At 37.1% G+C, this 23500-nt stretch overlaps 1 protein-coding gene across 3 annotated transcripts in view; it reads left to right on the forward strand.

The window, feature by feature from the left end:
* LOC145688300 (peroxiredoxin 2-like) overlaps window positions 1–20863 on the forward strand; it is a 106685-nt gene extending 85822 nt beyond the window's left edge. For all 3 annotated transcript variants that reach the window (XM_081762308.1, XM_081762309.1, XM_081762310.1), the window contains exons 3-5: window positions 141–257; window positions 2118–2371; window positions 20489–20863. In XM_081762308.1, the coding sequence (XP_081618434.1) occupies window positions 141–257; window positions 2118–2371; window positions 20489–20571 (454 nt within the window). In that variant the 3' untranslated portion in view covers window positions 20572–20863. The remainder of the gene's footprint in view (window positions 1–140; window positions 258–2117; window positions 2372–20488) is intronic.
* The last annotated feature ends 2637 nt before the right edge of the window (window positions 20864–23500 follow it).

Here is a 23500-nt window from a genome sequence, read left to right on the forward strand (position 1 = left end):
TTAGTGTGCTGGGGAATTTTGCTGTAGATTTCTAGTTTCGGTTTAAGTATGGACTGATTGCTGTCGCTAAGTGTACTTGTAACTTTTATCATTACTGTTCATGTTAAAACTTCCTGCCAAAGATTACTATTTCCTTTCAGTACATTTGTTTGCCCCACCGAAATTATTGCATTTTCCGATAGAGCTGAGGAATTCCGGAAGATCGGCTGCGAGGTAGTTGCTGCCTCGTGTGATAGCCACTTCTCTCATCTTGCATGGTAAGTTCAACAGAAATTTTGTACTACTACTTCCTGTTTAGCCGGTTGTTTGTGCATTCTATAGATCTTGCATCTCTTAACCTTACTGCATTAATACAATATAAACTGTGCTGTTCAGAAAGATTTTCATTCTCTTGAGGTGGCGGGGCGTTCCAGAAGACGTTTCATTTGCTACTATGGTGCGGTGTCTTAGTATTTCTGGTATGTCGGATACGAGATGGTTGCTATGAAGTCCAATGAAACCTGTTCGCCATCTGCTGAGTTTGGCCGCAGATCTCGAACCAAAGAAGTGTAAACTTGTAGAAACTTCCACTAGGCTGTAGCTGAAGCAATCTGCTCTTGGGAACGGCACGGTTTTAGTGGAAATAGATTAGTAGTTTAAAATATTAACACGAACGGACTGCACAGGAATTTCATTAATATTAGACCACTATATTTTTTTATTACATCAGTAAAATGATTTATTTGTACTTTAGCATGAATTTAAATACAGAATATTTCTCCGATTGTTCAGGTTAAATTTAACACTGCTTGGGTAATGTTTCTTTCTGCATTCAAGTGTTGCCCACTGGTATAATTTTTGTGGAACAGTGGTGCTCACCATAGGTCTGTACATTCAACAGGAGATAGTATTAACTTGGAGGTTGGGAATAAGTTATCCTTATGCTTTTCAGCACAAAATATAAATCAAATTGTAGTTTCCTGTGAGAAGTAATCTACCAACCACAATTCGTTTTACGGGGGGGGGGGGGGGGGGTTGAAAGGCTTTCTGTTTGTCATAGAAAGTAGAATTGATTAGATTCTTTAATGTTCAGTATGGATTTTTTTTTTTTTCATTGCTGTATTGGAGTGCAGATTTACTTGCTCTTAGGCAAGAGGGCGATCAGATGTCCTCAAAGTTGAAATAGTTTGCTAAGTGGTAAAAAGTGGTTTGGTAAGAATGTACGTACAGTCCGCAGCAAAAAACCTGAAACACGAACATGTAAGTTCGTGAAACTACGCCTAACCGTGCAGAGAATCGACATAACGTCTAAGTGGCACGAATCACGTCAGGAACCTCGACGTCCTCCCCTGCAGTTATTTTGGAGCAAGACTTCATTGTTGCACAATAAGCTTACATGCTAATGTTGTAGGTTTTTTGCTGCGGACTGTACCAGTAAATTTCGTGCACTATAAGTGTTTTGTATTAATTTCGGGAATTTTATTTTTTCGGGTTTAAAATGATCTAGTTTGCTTTAGTTAATGACATTAATGCCTGTACGTTAGACCTATCAAATACCGTGCGTTATTTTCCACCAGAGGCAGTACCATAAGCATTGGCAAATATAGCAGTTGGCTGTCAGTCCAGTTCGAGTCAGTAGTACAACTAGGGCTTGTCACTGCAGTTTTTCTTAGCCTAGTAAAATTTTTCATCTCCTTCGAGACTCAAAACAATACTTTAAATTTTTATTTTTTTTAAATTGAAACTGTTATTTTCTCGCAGTTGATTGTCCGATTATCAGGTGTTGCCTGCAGCGTTGAGAATGTCAAGCCTACATTTAAACGTCCTGAACAAATGTACCCAGTACAAGACTCGGTTTCTCAATAATTCGTGTTCATTCGAGTGCAAGCGAATATAATTTGTGTAAACATTGTATAGCGTGTCAATAGAATCTGAATTAATTCATTAACTTCAGTTAGATATTTTGTGTGTCCCTTGTGACAGCTTCTACAGAATTTGCCAATAATACGCATGCACTCGACCTCAAAGGGGAAAAAGCGCATGGGATAGAACATCATTGAGAAAAAGGAAATTAGGTTGAACAAGCATTTAGGAATTTAATATTGAAGTGTGTACTCATGTGACTCTTAAATCTACAGGATTAACACCCCTCGTCGTGAAGGTGGTCTAGGCACCATGAATATACCTCTTCTGGCTGATAAGAGTGGTGCCATTGCCAGAGCATACGGAGTCTACAAAGAGGATGATGGAATTCCATTCCGTGGGTTGTTCATCATAGATGATAAACAGAACTTGAGACAAATAACTGTCAACGATCTTCCTGTTGGTCGGTCCGTGGATGAAACTCTCCGCTTGGTTCAAGCCTTTCAATATACCGATACCCATGGAGAAGGTAAGCTTATCTGCCATCTCAGCTTGGTATGTAAGTGTACGATCAAGTATACTTTGTCTGATTCAGGTTCTTTGGTATTTCGTGGGGTGCTGTCCAGGAGTGATGACACTTTGGTGGTGGAATGAGTTTTGTTCGGTATCTTAGTGTGTTCAATGCACACAAATGCAGTGCTACCAGAATCCACTGTGTCTTGACATAGGTACAAAATAAAAACAATTAGTGAGTTAGCGTATCAGTGTGTGTAACCTATCACACTTCGACTAGGTTCGTCCACACAGTCGGTACGTCTGCCGTAATTGCCAGTTGGCTTGATTCTTGCTTTCAGGTGAGGTTCGCATTATCGATATACAGTGTTCGATAAAACACTGCAATAAAAATGAAAGGTGAAAGCTGAGTCCACTGAAGGGTACTTTACGTTCCAATCGATTGATCTCCAAAACTAGCATCCGAAACACATGAAAAAAGACGAGCTAACTGAGGGATGCTCCATCGTACTAAAAATAACTTTCAAGGCAGGTCTCTATGGTCTTGATTTGCGGAAAAATAGTTCTTACATATCCAGGTACAAATTTGCAGAGAGTATTTGGCGAACAAATTGGGGTAAATTTCGTCATTGGACTCAATTTACCCCCACATTCTAATTCCACCAATTATTTAATTTTAATCAGTCTCCGTTAGACTACAGGGCGTGGTACGTAAAACAAGGTGCCTACTCATCCGTGAATTTAGTTATCTAACATTAATAATGAAGAAAATTTTCAAATCGATGGGACTCTTATCAGAATAAAATGTAAATGTCTGAAGATTTTTTTTTTTTTTTTTTTTTCAGTTTCTTGTATGTGCATTCATGTCCAAAATGATTGTCGCATATCTATTAACTGTCTTCTTGTAAGGAATATAATTTGATAATGATTTTGCCAGGTACTTTTAATACTGATATTGTGTATAATCGGTAAATGCATATTTGTGGTAAATTTCATAGGAAAAGAAGAAATAGAAATACGAAAATTACTGCTCTTTTGACGTGAAATTTGCCACATGTCCTTGCCGATTGTACACATACTAACATTGTAACAGATACCGGGCGAATTAGTTATAAGATTATATTCCTACAACCTATTTATAGACATGCGACAATAATTTTGGACATGTGTACAGTTAAGATTGAACGAGGGCAAGTTTAGTTATTCTGCTGCAACATACAGACCACCGGCCGGTTTTTTCATTGTGCGGCCAGGAAAATATATTTTTATAAACTTCCCGATCATAAGATTGAAACATTTTGGACTGTAAAAACGAAGTTGTGAAATCGATAGTTTGAGTGGAAACCCTGTAAAAGTAATTTTTCTTAAATTAAAATCTTATTGTTAGTACATTACAATACCAGTGTCAACCGTCGGTTTCGTAAGGAATAAGTTAAGAAACTTCACATACTTACTCAAATTGTTGGCGCAGGTATTGCAACATTTTACTAGGGAAGAAAAAAGAAATTGTTGAGCGTCACGACGGTTATACTGTTTAGTCTATAGAAAACTGAAAATTCTGTCCGTGGCCGAGAAGCTAACGTGTATACTTCCTGTAAGCATAGTCCAGGATTAATTTTTGACTGGGACAATCAGTTTGAAGGCTCTTGCTGGTGTATCTTGGGCAATAGTTAGGCAGCGCTACTTCCCGTTTACGGAAGGACGACAAACGTCATACTTTCAGGAATTATTCATTGACTATCTAGCATCGTAAAAAGTAGGTAAGGCTCAGTTCTAATTAATGTCATTGATGAACAAGAAAAGACGTGCCTGTGTTCCGCTCTCGTTGTGTTTTGTAGTTTATTTACTTTGACAAGTAGCGCTTTTCAAATGTTTCATGCCACGTAACTGAGTGCATGCTACTGCGTCTGCGCAGATTGATGTAGGTGGCGAGTGGGTTGTCGGGAAGGGAACGAAAAGAAAATAGAAAAAAGATGGCCGATGGTGTCCTCATGGTGGTGCCCACGTGCACGGAGTGCACAATGAGTATGGGATAGTTGACTATTGATTCAAGAAAGGAAGATGCTATACGGTTGTTACAGGGACACGGCGTGCTTCCGTTGGGTAAGTTGTGTTCCAAATGTAGGGAAAGGAATGTGTTTCGCTGTCAGAAATCAGGTTTCGTTTGAAATTAGAGGAAGACGACGAAGTGCTAGTTTTTCTCCTAGCTTTTCAGGGGAACGTTTTGTAGGGCAAAACTAGATTTTTTAACGGTGATGCGCCTTATGGGTTACTGGTGTTTGAATAGTCGTCCAAACCTCAGTAATGCTACTATGGATCTTAATATTTCCACACAAACATATGTCGATTGGTTTAGCTTTTGTCGTGAGGTTTGCGTCTACTGGGCTATGGATTCCTCTACTAAACTTGGGGGGTCCAGGGATAACAGTTCACATAGATGAATCCAAGTTTGCGAAACGCAAAAATCACTGCGGCCTTGATCGATGGCACGTGGGTTTTTGGAGGTTACGTGGTTGGTTCTGGCAATGTATTCATGTCAAGAACAGAAGTGCTGAAGAGATGTTGGGAGTTCAACAGTGGGTGAAACCTGGTACAATCCGCGGCAAAAAACCTGCAACATGAGGATGTAAGTTTATTGTGAAACTACGCCTAACAGCACAGGGAATGAACATAACGTCTAAGTAGAACGAATCACTCCAGGATAAACCTCGGCCTCCTCCCGTGCACACTTATTTTGGAGCAAAAGACTGTCATTTCGCAATAAACTTATATGCTCATGTTGCAGGTTTTTTGCCGCGGATTGTACAACTATTCATAGCGACTGCTGGAAGTCATACAATAGGTTGGATTTCAGCACTTCAGTGTGAATCATAGCCTGAATTTCGTAGATCCCGTTACTGACGCTCATACGCAAAGGACAACATTCCGAGATATGGGAACAAAAGACACCATTTCGTCGGACATCTGGCCTACTTTCCTTTCAAGAAAAAGTATCTCCTCATAACGCGGTTTCACACCTTCCTGTTGAAGTCGCTCGATTATATTCAATCATTTGAGGTTTGTGAAGATAAATGCTTCATGGCACTTTCTCTTTCATTGCATTTCTGAAATTTGCCCTTGTACTTAATGTATGTGTGGGAGCAATTGATCGCATATCGCATGTTCCGTGCACGTGAATGATTCTTTACTGTTGCACTACCTACAAAATTGATCTATTTGATGTACAGGTGGTAATAGAACACACAACAAACGGAGATCACGCTGTATCCTCAGTGCATGTTGCAGTGTGAATACAGCAGGATCTGAGTTTGTGTTCTATTACTACTTGTACATGATATAGAATCATTTCTGTAGGTAGTGCAACAGTATCCTCGTGCACGGGAGATAAAAAGTAGCTGTTCTTAACTATTACCGTATATTGTCCCAGTTTTCAGTCTTGACACTGTTTATCCTTTGTGTGTAATCCTCATTAATGTAATATTCTTCGTACTACATACTTTCACATTAACTTGATTTACATATAAAAGTTGAATGTTAACTCGCGACATGTCCCTGCATTCTGCTCATGTCGAATCTTTGGATCTAAGGTACGTGTTACTTTCCGGACCATCATTATTCATACGACAGGAATGAAATTAAAATTAGTCCTGTGCTACTGGTGGAAGAACTGGAAGTTCGCCTTCCGCCAGTGCCCAGATTTACAATAAAAGAATACAGTAACCCTATGGATGGACGAGCTTGCATTACACAAATCGGAGTATTGTTTTGAATCCCAATTTAAAACTGTAGGATTGGTAGCCGAAAGTCATGCGTCAAGCTATTCTTGCACGATGTCGAGCACTCGGCTTTAATCATGCTCCTACTACTGACATTTGGCATAATTTCGTCGCCTTCTTGATTACAAAAGTGAAATTACGTAGTGTGCGGGTTTGCCTCCAGTTGAACTGAAGATAGTTCAATGAGCACTCTTTGCGCCAAAGTTTGTAGTTTTCATGGCTTAACTTTCGAAGTTTCTGCCCATCTTGCACAAGACTAATCAGACCAGAAGCGAATTGCCAACTAATTGTGCCAGCATTTTGCTGCAGTTTCTAATTCAGCTAATTATTCTCTTGCCTTCCTAAAAGTTAAAGCACGAGCTGGTGTACTTTTACGTTGTACTTCAGCAAATGATTTGCTTTTTACTGGTGCTGGACCTTACCACTGCTCTCAGTAGCACTAAAATCTGTACCTGCGCTCGACTCGCTGCATCATGCTATGCTTCAGTCTTCCTGCTACTGGCAAACATCTTAGACCACTTATGATCGTATAAAGATTGAAGAACAATTTCCTGCTTCCTGGAGTGAAGCTTATTCCTATCCTGACACCTGGAAAATCTGCAACATCAATCTTGTTATAGGACCCTGGCATCGGGGATGTACCGACCCCATAGCCGTTTTTGGGAACTGCAATAGAGACTGGTCCTCCAGATTGGGAGTTGAAGGGACTCATCACCCTTCCCATTAAAACTCTTGCTGCGATTGAACGCCTAGGTTAATAATCTGCTGTAGTGGAATGTTACTGAACAATGCCTCATGAAGCTTGCCTAATTTTGTTCACTTGGCAGATTTATAGACTGTTGGTTTATGGGCCGGATTTCAATTTGTCCTGTGTTCTCATGACGCTAGAGTGAAGCTTCTTGGCACTTAACCATATTAGAGTAAGTCCCTGAAAGGGAAAGCTGAAAATTCATGTTGTACCTCCGAAGCCTGGCCTGCCATGATCTGGTGGAACGATGGTCTAATTAAGTAGCGATCAGTCGAGGATGGAAGTTGTGCTGGCTAGTTGCACATTCGACTGTCATTGCTCAGCTTTTTAACAAGGGTTGTAGATAGTACTTGCCAGTCTCGTTAGCCTTCCAGGACGATGAAGGGTAAGTAGATTATAATTTTCTCATAACACAGCAAATTGAGATACAAATAGAAAGCAAAACAGGAAAAGGTCGTGGAATGTGCCACGGTATTTGGTTATTCGATTCAAAGAAAGAAACTCAGTTTGAATCAACGTACACCATTGTCTGATATTTGCAAACTTGGAAATTGAACACTTTTTGTACAGAATGACAGTTATTGATCACGCACACCACATTGGGCAGTCCCAATAAAAGTTAAAGTACATAAATTGAATATTAATAAAAAGACTTGATTACTTGGTTTGACTTTCAAAGATGTCAGAAGGAGAGATAAAGGACGAAATGCTTGAGCAGCATGTGGACGTTAAGCGAATCCACGTTCGCAAGAGTTCTGCTACATCGAATTCCTATCATTGTCTTGAAATCCATAATTACCTGCCAATCTTGCTGTAGCAAATTCTTGTTTCAACATGAGACTGCATTTACTTTCCCTTTGCACTGTTTTAAGTGCCTGACTTTTGGTCACTCATTTACGCAATATCTGATGTGTGGAAATTTTGACGTAGCACGTGTTCCAACATAGTGTTTAGGCATGCTAATTGTGAAGCAGCAGATCCGACTTGGTCTCATGACTGTCTGACATTCAAGAAAGAAAATTAAAGAAAATCCGCTGCTGAGGCCAAGCGCTGCATCAGGCTGATGCAGACTTTTGCCCCTGCTTTGTGTGAAATTACTTACAATTAGTTTCCAAGGATCACATTGTCAGCACTAACATTTGATCCTCTTGCGCCAGTAGTGAGCACTAGAAAGGACTCACAATATCGAATTACTATCCAAACTACCATTACTGGAGAACTTCCGGGGATCCTGCCCTCACGATTTTTGAGGGAACAATGCTTGGAGTACACAATCACCTAAGTCGAAACAATCTAGTCTACTACTTCTACTAATCAAAATCAGCATCGAACCTTGCAGTTGAGCTATTTAAATCTCGATCTGTCGCTCGCATAACGTCTGTGAAAAACCTGTACGTCCGCACTGTCCTCCAGATAAAACTAATTACTCAGTCCTGCACAGTGAAACCTCGGATGGAAGGTAAGGACGATCGTAATAATTTGCTCTTTTTAAAAGGTAAGAAGAAAAAGGGAACACAAATCTTCAGTAGTTAATTCTAGCCCATAATGACTAGTCTACAATGGGATATGAATTGCTATTCTACTCACTTCGAAGAATTTATACACTTTGTCATTCAACTTGTAATTGTCTGAAAGAAACTAATATTACTTGCTCTTCTATTTCTCCATGACCATGACGGGGATAGTCGTGCAGCTGGCAGTAGTATTTAGAATAAAGGAAAAATATTCCACTTTCATCCAGGTGAACAGTGATTTCTAGGTTCTGTTAGTTTTCTTTGACACCTGATCACTGTCTGCAACATATAGATCACACGACCTGAAGAGTTTGCATAGACTAGTCTACACGGCATAAATAAATTCCTACATCAGTTATTTCGGTGGGGAACTTCAACTGTTGTGAATTGCGGGATTCCCATTGTACCGAGCGTCGAGGTCGGGAATTTGAAACTTTCCTCGACACTTCACACCTTATCTTTAAACGATGGCAGTCAAATTTTTCCATCGCCACAGCTAAGTATTCACATCGGGATCTTTGTTTGCTGCCCACGACTTGCAGTTAGTATTCAGTGACATGTCAGTAACATGATTTATGTGGCAGTGATCACTTTGATTTTCACTGGGTTACCTGCTTTAAAATTCTATACATCGCCTTCGTTCCAGAGCACGGTACGTGATTAAACAAGGGAAACGACGTAGCTGGCGCGGCATGTCTCAAGCTGAACAGAGAATAGTTCGAGTGCTGTAGTTTCATCCAGTTCATCTTCAGGTCTATTCCACTTCCGTCGACGTTGTTGCACTCCTTTTGGAAGACTGATAACCGACCACAAGCGTATCGCCAATGAATTGAGCCAGCATTTTGCTCGTTTTTGGTGCGGCCAATTAATCACCTGATTTCTGTAAATTAAAACAAGTAGAGTATATACCCTTAGTCACCAAATAATGATCAGAACTCTTTTGCTGCTGCTGAACTTACCACTGCTCACTAGTACTAAAAAAACTCATCTGGACCTGTGCTTCCAATCTTCAACATATGCAACATGTTTGATCTATAATTATATCTGGATTAAATTGACATACGACGCTTGTTCTATCCTGAAATTTGGAGAATCTACGTCCAGCTCCAGTTGGCAAACTTTTAACCAGTTGCTTATGCAAGGTATTGAAGAAAATGATCAATGGTAATTTAGTGTGGTGCTTGGAAACTCGTTGGTTTGCAGTAACACTGGTTTCCGAACGCTCTTTCCACTTGTTCGAGTTTGCAATCCAGAACTCTTTTCGCCAGCGGAATCTTTTTTAATCTGAAGGCTTGGATTCATTTGGCTTTATGAAATATTACGTCTACTACTTTGGGGAGTATGGTGTTAGGCTTCTTTCTACACTAGTTTCTTGGTAATTTTGATTTTGATTAGAATCTACCTTCCCACTGCTTTGTGTAATAGTAGTTTCATATCTTAATGGGGCATAAACCTTTTTTGATAGCATCCAATTTCTGAGCCTCAGTTTGATCACCGGCTGTCTTGGGCAGTCCATCTAAGAGAACTAAAATATCGCTAAGAGTACAGAAAGTGTTCTTACTTTTGCTAGGTGCTTATTGTATTGTCCTAAGACTGTATCGTACCCTAATCCGTTCAGTTGGACTATGGATGTATTTTTTTTATGGATCCACCATTTACAACATTAAAATTGAACACTATCTTGGTTTACATTTGGCGACGTGTGCATTTCGTACCAGTCTTACTCCCAGCTTATATGTTGAAGCCTACGAGCCATCTTGAACTAAGCGCAGTCATCGGTTGATGCTCTATTTTGCTAATCTAAAATTAATGCGTCACCATCCTTTTGTACTGAAAGCTGGAGATCGCTATCAATATAAACACCGCTAGCAAGCCTTTTGGATTCGTGCTTTGAAGCTTTTAGGTGAAATTTCTGTTGAGGATTCCCCTCCTTTCTATTTATACCCCCATGAAATTTACTTCGATCTCTTTCCATTTGGACCAATAGAAGAAGCCCTGCACTAGCCCTCAAGAATTTCAACAACTTCACGTCTTCGCGGTCTTACTGATGGTTCCAAAAATGCTAATTGTGTTGCATGTTTAACTCCTTGGCATTGCACATTCATACTTAATACGTAGATTTCACTACTTCGTGGCGAAGACCCATTATTGTGTACGGCGTGTGGAGGTAGGTGAAGTATTAATCTCGTGAATTGTCCTGATCATGCTCAGCCCATCGAGCTAATTTTACTCTACCAGCAAATTTACGTTGCTCAGAGATGACCACCAAACTATCGGTTAAGTTTAGTAACTTCGTGTTAAGTGTCCTACCCGCATTGATTGTCCTAGTGTTAGTACTTATCCTTTTCCATGGGTTTGTCCCCTGTTCAGTCACTAAACTCTTTAGTTTCCAGTTGACTATCCCGACAAGTATGAGTTAAGTTTTGTATTAACTAGGTCCTATCTTTACCCTTGCTGCGTAGCTCCAATAAAAATTAATATCCCACTGGTACTAGGTTTACTCTAGTGCTTTTTACTTTGAATGTTTTCACTTTTCTTTCGTTGCCGAGTTGATGGGTTAAAAAGGAAATTTACAGTTTAAGGCAACCACTCCAATGTCATGCTCATTTTAACATTTAACACGTGCTTAAATCATACCTGCAGTAGTAAAAATTCAGAAAGTTTATGCATGTTGCCGTATACTCGTAATCTTCCCTTTCGCCATATTATTTTACTTAAGTGACTATTCGTATTGAGTTTAAAGGTTTCTATATGAATGTACAGTCCGCAGCAAAAAAAACCTGCAACATGAGCATATAAGTTTGTGAAACTACGCCTAACACTCAAGGGAATAAACATAATGTCTAACAAGAAGGGTGTCCAAAGTGTAAATCAGATTTCAAAAATGATTGTGCAGATCGTTAGGGGGTCTCATGGAATAAAGATCGGCACAACAAATTTCGGCGGAACCCCATATTTGGGTGGGGCAGTGCCCCGTTTGCAATTTTCGGCTTTCGTAGTAAAAATCTGCCTTTTTGATTTGAAAATTGACTTATTGTTGTCGACAGTTATTATTAGTTTTTATTTGCGCAAGGGCACTTCAATTATGGGTCGAAGATCTCTGTGGAGATGCCTCCCCGCCACAAGTGTGACACATGTTCCCCTTCATTTTGACCAGCTGAATTCAAATGTCATTAAAAGTTTTGTTGAGCACATGTGCGGCACAGCTCTCTACCTAGTTTCTGGGATGCTGAATCACAAGTTGAAATAGAACTGAAGGGCTTGAAATAGAAGTGTGGCAGAATCAGTGCTTACTGTGTGGATTGAAGCAGATATTTCATGCCTGTACATGACATGGATGTTCGGAAATGGGCAATTGAAAAAGCAAAATAATCATCATCTTTGAGTTTCAAAAGTTGGTGCACTCATTTTAAACGGAAACATATTGTGTACTAGAAGTCTGGGATACGTTACCGGAATTAGATATAGACAATACTTGCAATTCCGATCAAAGTGCTTTTGCAATGGAACTGCACTATAATCGTATGTTAGCTATAAAAGGTAAAAAAAAAAAAAAAAAAAAAAAAAGTACAAGCTTCTGCACAATCCAAGAATACCTTATCTCGTAGCCATACAATAATGCCAGTGGAAAATTAGCTGGGTCATTATATATTGTGTTGCAAGGACAGACAGGAAAATTTGGACCACAGGTCAGGAATAATTTATTCCAGCCCCCAAATGTTAAGCTTTCTGCTTCAAAATCGGGAAAGATGTATGTATAATCTGTATTTGGAGTTGATCCGTGACGTTTTGGTTCCTAACATAAGGGACAAAAGTGTCGCACATGTCGACCATGCTCATAGATTCATAGTCATCTTTTAACGAGAGATGCAGCAACACATTCCGGACCAAAAACTTTATGTATCAAATACTCCACTGGGAACAACTTGGGCTGTATAACCATGGGATGTTTGGGATTTAGAATACGGAAGAATTTTGTACAGAAAATATGTCATATTTTCACACCAAATTGATATAAAATCTCTCCAACGTAACATTATAAAATTACAATCGCTAGTTTATGAAAAACTATCATCGCCAAGATACCATGATGTGTTCAAATATAGTTGGTATAAGTCACATATGTAGATGCGAGGCCGCCAGAATTTAATCCAGTGAGTTTCTAATTTTTTTTTTTTTTTTTTTTTTTTTTTTTTTTTTTAACTACGCTATCATATGTGATGAGTGCGAAGATATAACTCCTGAAATGTAGTTGGTGCTGCAAGTCTTTGCGCGGAACATTTTAGAACAGTTTCATTTCTGTAAAACATAAAATTCATAAAGTAAGCATAGATTCTGCCAAACTTCAGCCCTTCAGTTCTTTCAACTTGTGATTCAGCATCCCAGAAACTAGATAGAGAGTTGTGCCGCACATGTGCTCCACAAAGAACTTCTAAGGACATTTGAATTCATCTGGTCAAAATGAAAGGGAAACATGTATCACACTTGAGGGGGATCAACCTCCTCACACAGATCCCAGACCCACAATTGAAGTATCTTTAAGCAAATGAAGACTAATGATAACGACTGTCGACAATGTCTATTTTCAAATCAAAAGGCCGATTTTTAGTACGAAAGCCGAAAATCGCAAACTGAGCACTGCCCCACCCAAATATGGGGTTCCACCGAAATTTGTTGTGCCGGTATTTATTCCATGAGCCCCCCCCCCTAACGATCTGAAAAAGCATTTTTGAAATCTGAGATTCACTTCGGACACCCTCCTTGTAAGTGGCACAAATCACGCCAGGAGAAACCTCGGCGTTCTCCACTGCACTTATTTTAGAGCAAAAAACTTCGTAGTTTCACACTTACATGCTCATGTTGCAAGTTTTTTGCTGCGGACTGTACAAACTTTCCCCTTTACATCCAGCAGTTCTAAAGAAACAATATAGTAATGTCTCTTGACCCCTTCGGGATTGTTTTCAAAAATTACATAAGCTTGTTGCGAATGGATATTATAAATTTCTCATTTCACTTTTTGCATTTCAAAATTAATACCAGTTTCATTATGCAAGTGATGCTACAATTTAACATTTTTAAATGAGCTGATAGTATGCATTATACTTCGACCGACCCAGCGAATATTCAGCTAGGCTGAGGTCTTTGATCCTTTGCAGCTTTTGGCTGACATTCTCCTCAGTGGTGTTAGAAACTTATTCTAATGTAACTTCGCAATATTTCATAAGGGTTATAAGAAACATTCATCGTTGGCAGAAGAAAGTATTACAAGGAGATTGGCTTTATGTAGCAAGTGTTAACTGTATCTATATTCAGTAGTCACTCACTTGGGAGTTAATCTTCTGATTTTCTAGCTGTTTAATTTATTCCAAACTTATTGTAGCATTTGGAGTAGAATGTATGTAATAAGTTTTAGCATAATATAGCTTATTACACCTCATGATTTTATTCAGAATCTAGCTTTAAAGCTCTCTATTGCTTGCAAGTTGTTGAATTTTAATTTTTAAAAATGTTTTTAAAAAGTTGCACTTTGTTGCAATTACAATAATTTGCACGCAGCCTTATGCTCAATAGTATGCCCATAACTTGGCTGAATTAACATTTTTCCATGGGTACTTATACTATCACCGTAATGTTTTAATCAATTGTTTTAATGGGGGAAAAATCGCTGGCACAAAAATGTGTTCAAAGGCTGAAGTGTACTTAGTCCCCACATGTAACTAAAGAGCACACATTTAAAAATTAGAACTGCAGAAGTACTACTAATAATTGACTTAAAATTGCTCCTGAGTATGATTCAAGTGCCATTTAAGAGAACACATGATACAAAAAGTCGTAAGGGAACGGCTTAAATCTCTCATGAATTTTGAAGGTGTTCTTTTTAGGTTAGTAAGTCAACTTATGGTCTTGCACTAGGGAGTTAATTGCAAGACATGAAGCTACAAGTGTTTCATTTAGTGATGTACACTCGTGTCCAAAATGATTGTCGCATCTGTCTTCTTATAAGAATAAAATGACAATGATTTTGCAGGCACTTTTAATACTGATACTGTGTATAATTGGGAAGTGTATATTTGTGGTAAATTTCATAGGAAAAGGATTATAAATACGAAAATTGGAATGAGTAAAACAAAATGTTGCTAAATGGGCAAGAAAGTTTTATTTTCGTTTTACTGTTCTGATTTACTGCTGTTTTGACATGAAATTTTCCATATACTTGTCTTTGCCAATTATACACATACTAACATAAGAAATACCGGGCGAATTCGTTATCAAATCATATTTATAGACATGCGACAATAATTTTGGACATGAGTGTACGTCGGCCCGTAAAGTGTTTACACGTAAACAATCCGTAGACAATGTAAACATCGTACTCTATGTAATCTATAAGGGGCCGCGGTGGCTAGTGGTAGAGCGTTCACCTCTGGTGCTTGGGGTCCCGGGTTCGATCCCAGCCCCCGCCAAGTGAACTTTGTGGTGGACAAACGCAGTGTGCGTGGGTTTTCTCGGGGTTCTCCCGTTTCCTCCCACTTTCTTCATTCCACCATTTCATTCATTACTCATAATCAGTCTCCTTTAGCCTAACCGGCATAACCGTGGGACGTAAAACTTAGATTTCATTTGTATGTAATCTATGTAAACAATAGGAAATCAATTTAATATGCCAATTTAAAGTTCATAACTAATGTAACTCCTAGTAGTTCGAAAAAAGAAAACATAGGTTTAATAGTAGAAATTGAGAATACATTTTTTTTTATTTATTCAAACATGTTAATAAGTATGGAGTAGAAATAATGTATTGTTTGTTAGGTCGACCAGGTATCTGCACCTTGCAAGATAATACTGTGGAGAAGTACTTTTTATTTTCCAACATAAGTGTAATAGTTACTATTGATACTTGTAGAAAGTGAATGTTAATGTTACATGAGAAATTTAGTTTTCAAAAGGTCAAGAGAAGAGACGTTGCTTCAAAATAATAAAATTGGAACTGCTTCAAGCATTTTTTTTTTTTTTTTATTACATCTCCGCAAGAGTTGTTTCGGTAATGTATATAATTTTTAAAGTTACTTCATTATTCTTTCAAATTCTAGTGTCTTAAACATAGAGATGCAAGGGCTCGGAAAAAAACCGGCTTTTTTGGAAAAAAACTCTGTTTTTTCTGCTTTGCTTTTTTGCTTGGGAAATTTTGGGCTTTTTTCAAAATACTGCTTTAAATTGATAAAACAGACTTTGTATCGCTTCTCTATAACACAAAAAATCATTTAATTAGTGGTTGATGCTGATAATATAAAACATCGAAAATAAACTATGAATTTCGAAAAAATATTTCAAACAATTTTTCTTCAACATATTTACATTATGAATTCCACAGGATTAACCAATGTATATAATAAGAATTTTTTAACCTCCTATATACAAAAGTAAGCAGAGTTGGCAAGAACCGTGGTTGTTTTTGAAAATGCCAAAAACCCGTTTTTTGGGGGATGTTTAAACCAGGCTTTTTTGGTTTAAACCAGGCTTTTTTTGACTTAGATTTTTTGCTTTATGTATTTATATTACATATTCACAGAAATAGCCTAAGTTTGTTTCGCCTTGATGTTATTATGCAACAGCGGGGTTATGCCGGAAGAACTCCCATAAGCTTAAAGAAGTGCGGTCAGTAAATTTCTTAAGTTGAGAATCTCCCGCCCTAGCCATTGGGAAAATCCCGTCATTACTTGAAATGTAAGACAATAACGGGAAAATCCTGTTATTGCTTTGCATGTAAAATTTAAAGGTCAACGTACCATAATCAGTACGCTAAAACTGAGGTATTAAATTACAAATTTAGTACCGGTACTTAGATATCATTGAAAGTCCAATCCAAGCTAATGTTGGAAGCTACGTAGGCAATCGATAAATTTTGCCAATTTCTATCAATATATTTAAGCAATATTGGCTTCTTTATAAAACAACACGCATTTAGGCATGTAGAAATATACAATTTGGTTTGTTTCGTATATTTAGGCTTAACATCCTTACGAAATACCGAGGTTATCAAGGAGAAGACTTTCGCTTAAACTGACATCCGAACCGCTACTTGGGTTACGCATGAAAGAAGGATTGTGGTTCGACCGAGAATTGAACATGGGACACCTTGATTAAAAGGTGAAAGGGAAATAAAACTATTGCAGGTAGTTTATCTGGAAACGTCACCATGAAGTTCACACGATTCGCATTTTTCATTCTTTTTATTTTTGTGGTTTAAACCAGTTATTAAAAAAAAAAGTTGGTGTAAACCAGCCAACCCTAAAAGTAAACACTTCTTTTTAAAGAATACACAAATAACTAGCAAAATAGTATGTAGTATTTTTACTTCAAAATATTCCATACCCTCTTTTTGAAATAAAATAAAATTAAAATAAAACATAAGAGAAATACTTAGATTTATATGATACACTTAAAGGCTGCACATCTAGAGCTTTTGGTTCTGTATATTCTTGAAATTCTACAGTTAAGTTTTATAGAACCACCATCACAGTTTACCCAATCCTCAAGTTTTCTGGATTTTTAACAAGAGGGATTCAACATATTACGGACCTCCCCCTTCCCCCCCCAAAAAAAAAGACTACGGAATATATTTAAGTTAAGCTAAATACAACTGCACAACAAACATGACTGAGTGATTAGCTTTTGCGCTTCTATCGGGAAGTCCGGGATTCAACCAGCATTCGACCATTCTGACAAAGCTTTATTTAATTCCATCTGTGAATGTAGAAATAGTGCGTGTACTGTGAGTTGGGCGACTTCCTTTATTGTTTTTAAATCGTTATTATTACTAATTACCAGCAGTGACGGTTTTGCGAAGGTTAGGGGGGCGGTCTTTCGGACTGAAGCCCGTTCCCCAAAGTTACGGAATGTCTGCAACAAACGAAATATCTATTATTTATGCCTTTACTCATAAACTTTAAGCTCCCGTCAAATAAAAATTACGAATGTTTTAAAAAACTAAACATTAGTAAGAAATCCTTCCCAAAATACTTTTCTAAATCTGCCACTGATTCTCAGTATAAAATGATTTTTAAAGTTGTATCCGGAAGATTATTGCTAAACATATAAACGAAACGAAATATTAGTTATGCTTGTACTCATAAACTTCAAGCACTTCCCAAATAAAATTAGGACTTTTTAGGAAACGAAACAATCAGAAAAAACCCTCCTAAAGCACTTTTCTAAATCCGCTACTGATTATTTGTATAAATTGGTATTCAAGGTTGTGTCCGGAAAATTATTGCTAAATCACTTCACAGCTACAGTATAACAGAAATGTGGAAGTACGGTTTGACGGATATATTGAAAAACGTACGCTTTGACGGATAAATAGAAAAACGGGCAAGTTTAACTTTTGCGCTAGAAGCTAGAGTACTAAAAGCTCTTAGAAATGAAACACGGATGAGAAACTAGAGAAGAAAAAAGATGTCGATAACTCAAAAGTTAAAATAAAGTTAAATAGCCTCTAAAATTACCCTCAAATACTACATTCTTCTTGTTAGCTTTAATTCGTAAAACATGTGCTCCATCCATCTTGATGGTGAATTTCAGAGCGAAATATCACATTCAGGTCATGGAATTTTTATCTAACTATAGAATATACTATAAGAAAGCTATTTAGATAGAAAAATTATGAAGTTGAAAAAAGCCAAAATTTCCAAAATTCTCGTTTCTTTCCCAAAAAAGCCGGCTTTTTATGTGAAAAAAACCATCGATTCAAAAAAGCCGGCTTTTTTGCATCTCTACTTAAACATGCGTGCACATTAAAAATATGGGTTCAATATGTAATGAGAAGCATGTTATTTCTGTGGGAGAAGTGTAATGTTATTTTAAGAACCCTTATTAAATTAGCGGGGTGTTAGTTTGCTAGGCAAGCTTGCAGAACACAATAACTTTCGTAGTAACCTGGGTAGTTTAAGCCTGCGGGAGCGAGGGCAGATGAGCACCACAATGGGTTAGGAATTTTAATCTAATTTAAAGAAAGTTTGGCAAACAGAATATATTTGTGATGTGAAGTTGTTCCCTTAGGTAGATTATATAGATGCCATTATACAATTAGTCTACTACTACTACTACTCCCTTCAGACTAAAGATAAAAATAAATAATTGTAAAGTTAAAATTTGTGCCAACCCCAGACTACCTGCACCAAAAGCGGGCTAGCCATTAGACCAGCGGGGGAGGACTTTCCTTAATTTAACACGAAGAAAGAAATTACTTATAATTTCCTTTTGTGATTTTAACGTATGTTCGAAATTTTGTGCACATATTCTCAATTTGCACTTTTCTGTGCAAGAAAATAAGTACACTAGAAAAATAATGGCGTAGATTACAGTAGAAACTAGTGTAGACATAAAATTAGTCTACCACATCAGTTTTCGTCACCTGTCCACAACTGAAATTGGCCAAATCGTCAAGGAACGTACTGATGTAATGTTGCATCAAGAGTTGAACATAGTTTGGTATTGGCAGAAATTGTTGGAGGATGAGAGGAACAGTTTCCGGAACTTCGTTCTTTGTCAGGCTTTCCAATGCTCCCATATTTCCTTTTTCCTATATATTTGCCTCTCTTCCTATACTCCTATATTTCCTATATTTTAACGAATCCTCTTATATTTTTGTGGCATTTCTACTTCCACTTGTGAAAATAACAGCATTAATAGATGCTGTGCAGAACGCCTGGGGAAAGTATAAAGATTAACTTACTTAAGAATGCTGATCCAAAGAGACTGCATGGGCAAAGGTTTTCAGAGAAGAATGTGCGTTAAGAAATGTGAAGAAAGAAGCTATATCAAAGGAAGTTTGAGTGAATATCTGAAGAAATTAAATGAAATGGACGAAACCGTACAGAAGGAAATGGAAGTAGCTACTAGACTGAAAGATGCTGAGACAAGAGTATCTTCTGCGCTATCAAAAAAGGATATGGCTGACGTCAGTGTTTCCAGGCAATGATCCAGACCGCATCCTTGAAGATGAATGAAGTACAGAAAATTCAAGACGAGCAGAACAAAAAAAACGGAAGATGGCAAATAAGTATATTCAGGCACTGAAGAAAATGCGTTAAACTGCTACATTTACTGTTGTGTATATATTTCCGTAGATGCACTAAGTTGTGTGCATTTGGTATTTAGATACTTAACAAACAACTCTCCGTATTTGGGGGGGGGGGGGAGAAATTGACATAGAAATGATAGGATCTTGCAAGTGATCAAATTAGTCACATCTTGGAGACGTATATTTAAAAACACTGATTTTTCTGAGCAGATCCTTTTTACACTTTCCTTATGGTCGTTGCTTAGTACTGTGAGCTACATACGAAAACTTTAAGAAACTCGTATAAAATTTTGCAACGAAATTACTAATTTAGTTATATTGAGAGTAGAATGTATGTTCATATAACAATTGGTGTAATTTCCATGTGATTTTTTTTTTTTCTACCTATTGGATAATTGAAATGTTTCTTCCAATAGAGAAATATCAGTTTGTTCCTTGTTCTTTCAAAATGTTTCAGTAAACATTTGAAATCTTTTTCACAGCTTCACGAAACCACCTATATTTTTTTCGGCGTGATTTTTATTATTTTTATTATTATTATTATTATTATTATTATTATTATTATTATTATTATTATTATTATTATTATTATTATTATTATTATTATTATTATTAGAATTGGGAAGCCTGCTATGTACAACCCTTAGGACAAGTACCAAATTATTCATTTAACTCCCATGAGCGTTTTGCTAGGTCCACTGATACGAGCGTTGCTAGAAATTTTCTCACACATGCTAATATATACTTCAAGAAACCGCATAGGATTCAGTCAGTGCCATGGCTCATGTATAAAATGATTGCATTCGCAATGTTTTATGTAGATAATAAAGAAGCCCATGAATAAAGTGGAGGTTCTAACTAAAAACTTCGACACTCATTACCGAGTTTAATAGCTATAACTTTAGTGTACATAATTTACTGTTAGATTAAGGAATGATTTAAAAGCATACAGTCTAAGAAAACATTGCAAAACTTGAACATGTCAGGTTTCATGTTTGGCTTTCTTTTTCAGTGTGCCCAGCTGGCTGGAAACCCGGTGACAGAACCATGAAGCCTGATCCTAAACAAAGCAAGGAATACTTCAGCCAAGAATAGTCCTCCTGTAATAAGGTGCTAAAATTCATGTGTGAAATTGTGATCAGAATGTTACCGGCACAGTATTTTATGTTCAAATTCAAATGTTCAGTTTAGTCATTGTATTCAGTATTTTTGAAAAATGTTAAAATCACATTGATATTTTAATATAAAGCTGCAAAACTTCGTAAGTTGTTCAAGAATGTTTCCAAAGGTTCATTGTATGATTTGTGCAGCTTAAATTGTGATATATCCTGATCTTAAGGTCATAATTGTACCTTTCAATGAACAAATAAATTCTAAGTAAGATTTATTTTAGTTTATTGCATTAAGTATAAACAAAATTAGAAGTACGTATGAATCTTGGCTTTTCGAAAGATATTCTATGCCCTAGTTTTTCATTTGATTGGAGCAAATAACATGAGCAGTTTCTAAAGAGATTGTCATCCTTCGTCGCGCTTAAGGGGCTATTGTAGCTCTAGCTTTCACTGTACTTACGATGTTTTATGCTTTTTTTTTTTTTTTCTTTCTTCGCAGTGAAATCTCGGTGCCATGGTTTAGTCATGAAATAATGAAAATGACTCCTGTGCAGAATAGCTTTTCCTTGTACGACTACCCCAAAGGAGTGTCGTAACTTGGAATAAGCTCTAAATTAGATTTTTTTTTTTTTTTTTTTGTGTGCAATAATCATTTGTATTAAGGATTTTTTTTTTAATGCAATAAGTAATACTATATGCAAAATTTCCCCAAAACAAAGTTTTAGATAAAAACTTTCTGGCGTATCTGTAAGACATAAGAGTTACTTATTCTGCTGATTGTTCGTTGATTGCAGAGAAATTTCACTTATCTGTATTAGTCATCGTAGTCCTTGACTGTAGACGCAATATGATGCAAAAGTCGGGAGATGGCGTCCTGGAAAATGTTTGGGGATCTTGCGATTATTTGTCACCCTTCATGATACTAGTGGCAATAATTCCTAAAAGTTCGTGCATAGAACCAGCGTTTTTATTATTATTATTATTATTATTATTATTATTATTATTATTATTATTATTATTATTATTATTATTATTATTATTATTATTATTATTATTATTATTATTATTATTATTATTATTATTATTATTATTATTATTATTATAATAATATTAATTTTCGTTTTACAAAATAGCGAATGTAAATTCACTATTCTAGCTAGAATTGTTCCAGACAATTTGTATGTAGTTAAATTTCTTGAATTACGTTGTTCCCATATCTGTATCTCTACCCTACAGGCTTTGAAACTGTAGTTTAGTACGGACGAAAGCAACGAGATTATAGTTCGTGATATTACAACGCTAGAAGAAAATTATAACTGCCGTTAGAAGAAAGTTAATTCTACTTCCTGTATTTTTTTCTGATTTGTTTTGAGACTTGCAAGTTTTTTTTTATAATTACTTCAATCACTGAGAGTAGTAGTTAATAGTAAATTCGCGACATTTTACCAATATATTCGTGTATTAATCTATATTCAGTGAGGTAAGACTAGCGCTTAGCAGGGGCGGCTCTATAATTTCATTGAGCTAGGGGGGAGAAATATAGTAATACTTATATACATTAGTGTGTAAAACGTAGGAGTTTCGCGTGCTGTCACTCCCAATTGACATGTACTTTAACTATACATAGTAGTGCTACAGTATAAGGAAAAACACAGAAATAAACATGTGATCTGAACAAAAATGACGCTTCTATATAGAGGTAGTAAGACTGTCTTCCCCCAAATATTATAGGAATGAAATACTCTTCAAAAGACTGATCACGAGAACGATGTATGCACTGCAACGTGCTCCCATATTGCCCATAATTGATAAGTTGTATGTAGTCCCATTATTCTGACAACTGCTGGATGGTCAATAACGCATTTGGATGTGCTGAGACTTCTCTCCACATCATCCCAAATTGTTCCATTAGTCGGGGAACACGCAAACAGTCCATTCGCCGAATGAACTTTCGTTCCAAGAGCTCGGCCAGCATGACTGTTCAATGTGGTCACGCATTATCTAGAAAAGTCTAAGCAGACTGCATCTCTGAAGACGTATGTGGATAAGTAGTACAGTGCCATTGACCGGTGTGTAGTCTTCAAAAATTTGGTCTGTATGTCCATGTAACATTCCTCCCCGCAGATGAACAGCCTCGGTAAGTGCTAATGAGGGAAACAGTGCCATTGTAACTTGGCTGTAGCGTTAAAAATTCCATTAATTTTAGAGGAAAGAAAAATACTTTTCAGAAACAGTTCACAAAATATTCAGTTCTCGGAAATATCATTGCGACAGTTTTAGGTTATTGAGCAAGCAATAATATGAATAGGTATACGTAGTTTAAACAAGTCACTGTCGCACAGAGGAGAGGGGGGGAAAAAATTGAATCTTGTTAATGCCTGCTCTGAACAGAAGAGGGTAGTTAATGTATTCTGTACGGCTTCTATGGGTAAGTTATATATTTATACTTCTGTAATACCTCATATATGCGTACTCTTTGTGGCAGAGCAAGTCTCCGAAATTATCTACAACAATTGAAAAAGCAGTAAAACTTTCAATACAGCAGTACAGGTGAGTTAAAATTTAATGCATACTAGACAATGAAACTGAGCAATACTCTGTTGGTACTAGACGTGGTGAAATACATGAATTGTTTTTAGATTTGATGTTGAAACGATTGGAAAGACTAGGTTCTTCAATTATTTGTGGTAATAAAAGTTCTGTGCAGGAGACTGGTTTACGTTGCACACCTTTAGTGCAGGCAGTCTGTTTTAGGAGCTGATAGTTTTCGATGTATAACACTCAACTGGGAAGCAGTTTGCAGAAGCTGACCAAGCAACCGAAAGCCTTTTATTTGGCCTTAACATTTCGTGGACTGCAGCTTTTGAGTTGAATATATGGAACAGTACTGCAACGTAGGCAAATTGAAATAG

The sequence above is a fragment of the Thermobia domestica genome, chromosome 6 (genome assembly GCF_964235325.1).
Source record: "Thermobia domestica chromosome 6, izTheDome1.hap1.1, whole genome shotgun sequence".
Classification (NCBI taxonomy): domain Eukaryota; kingdom Metazoa; phylum Arthropoda; class Insecta; order Zygentoma; family Lepismatidae; genus Thermobia; species Thermobia domestica.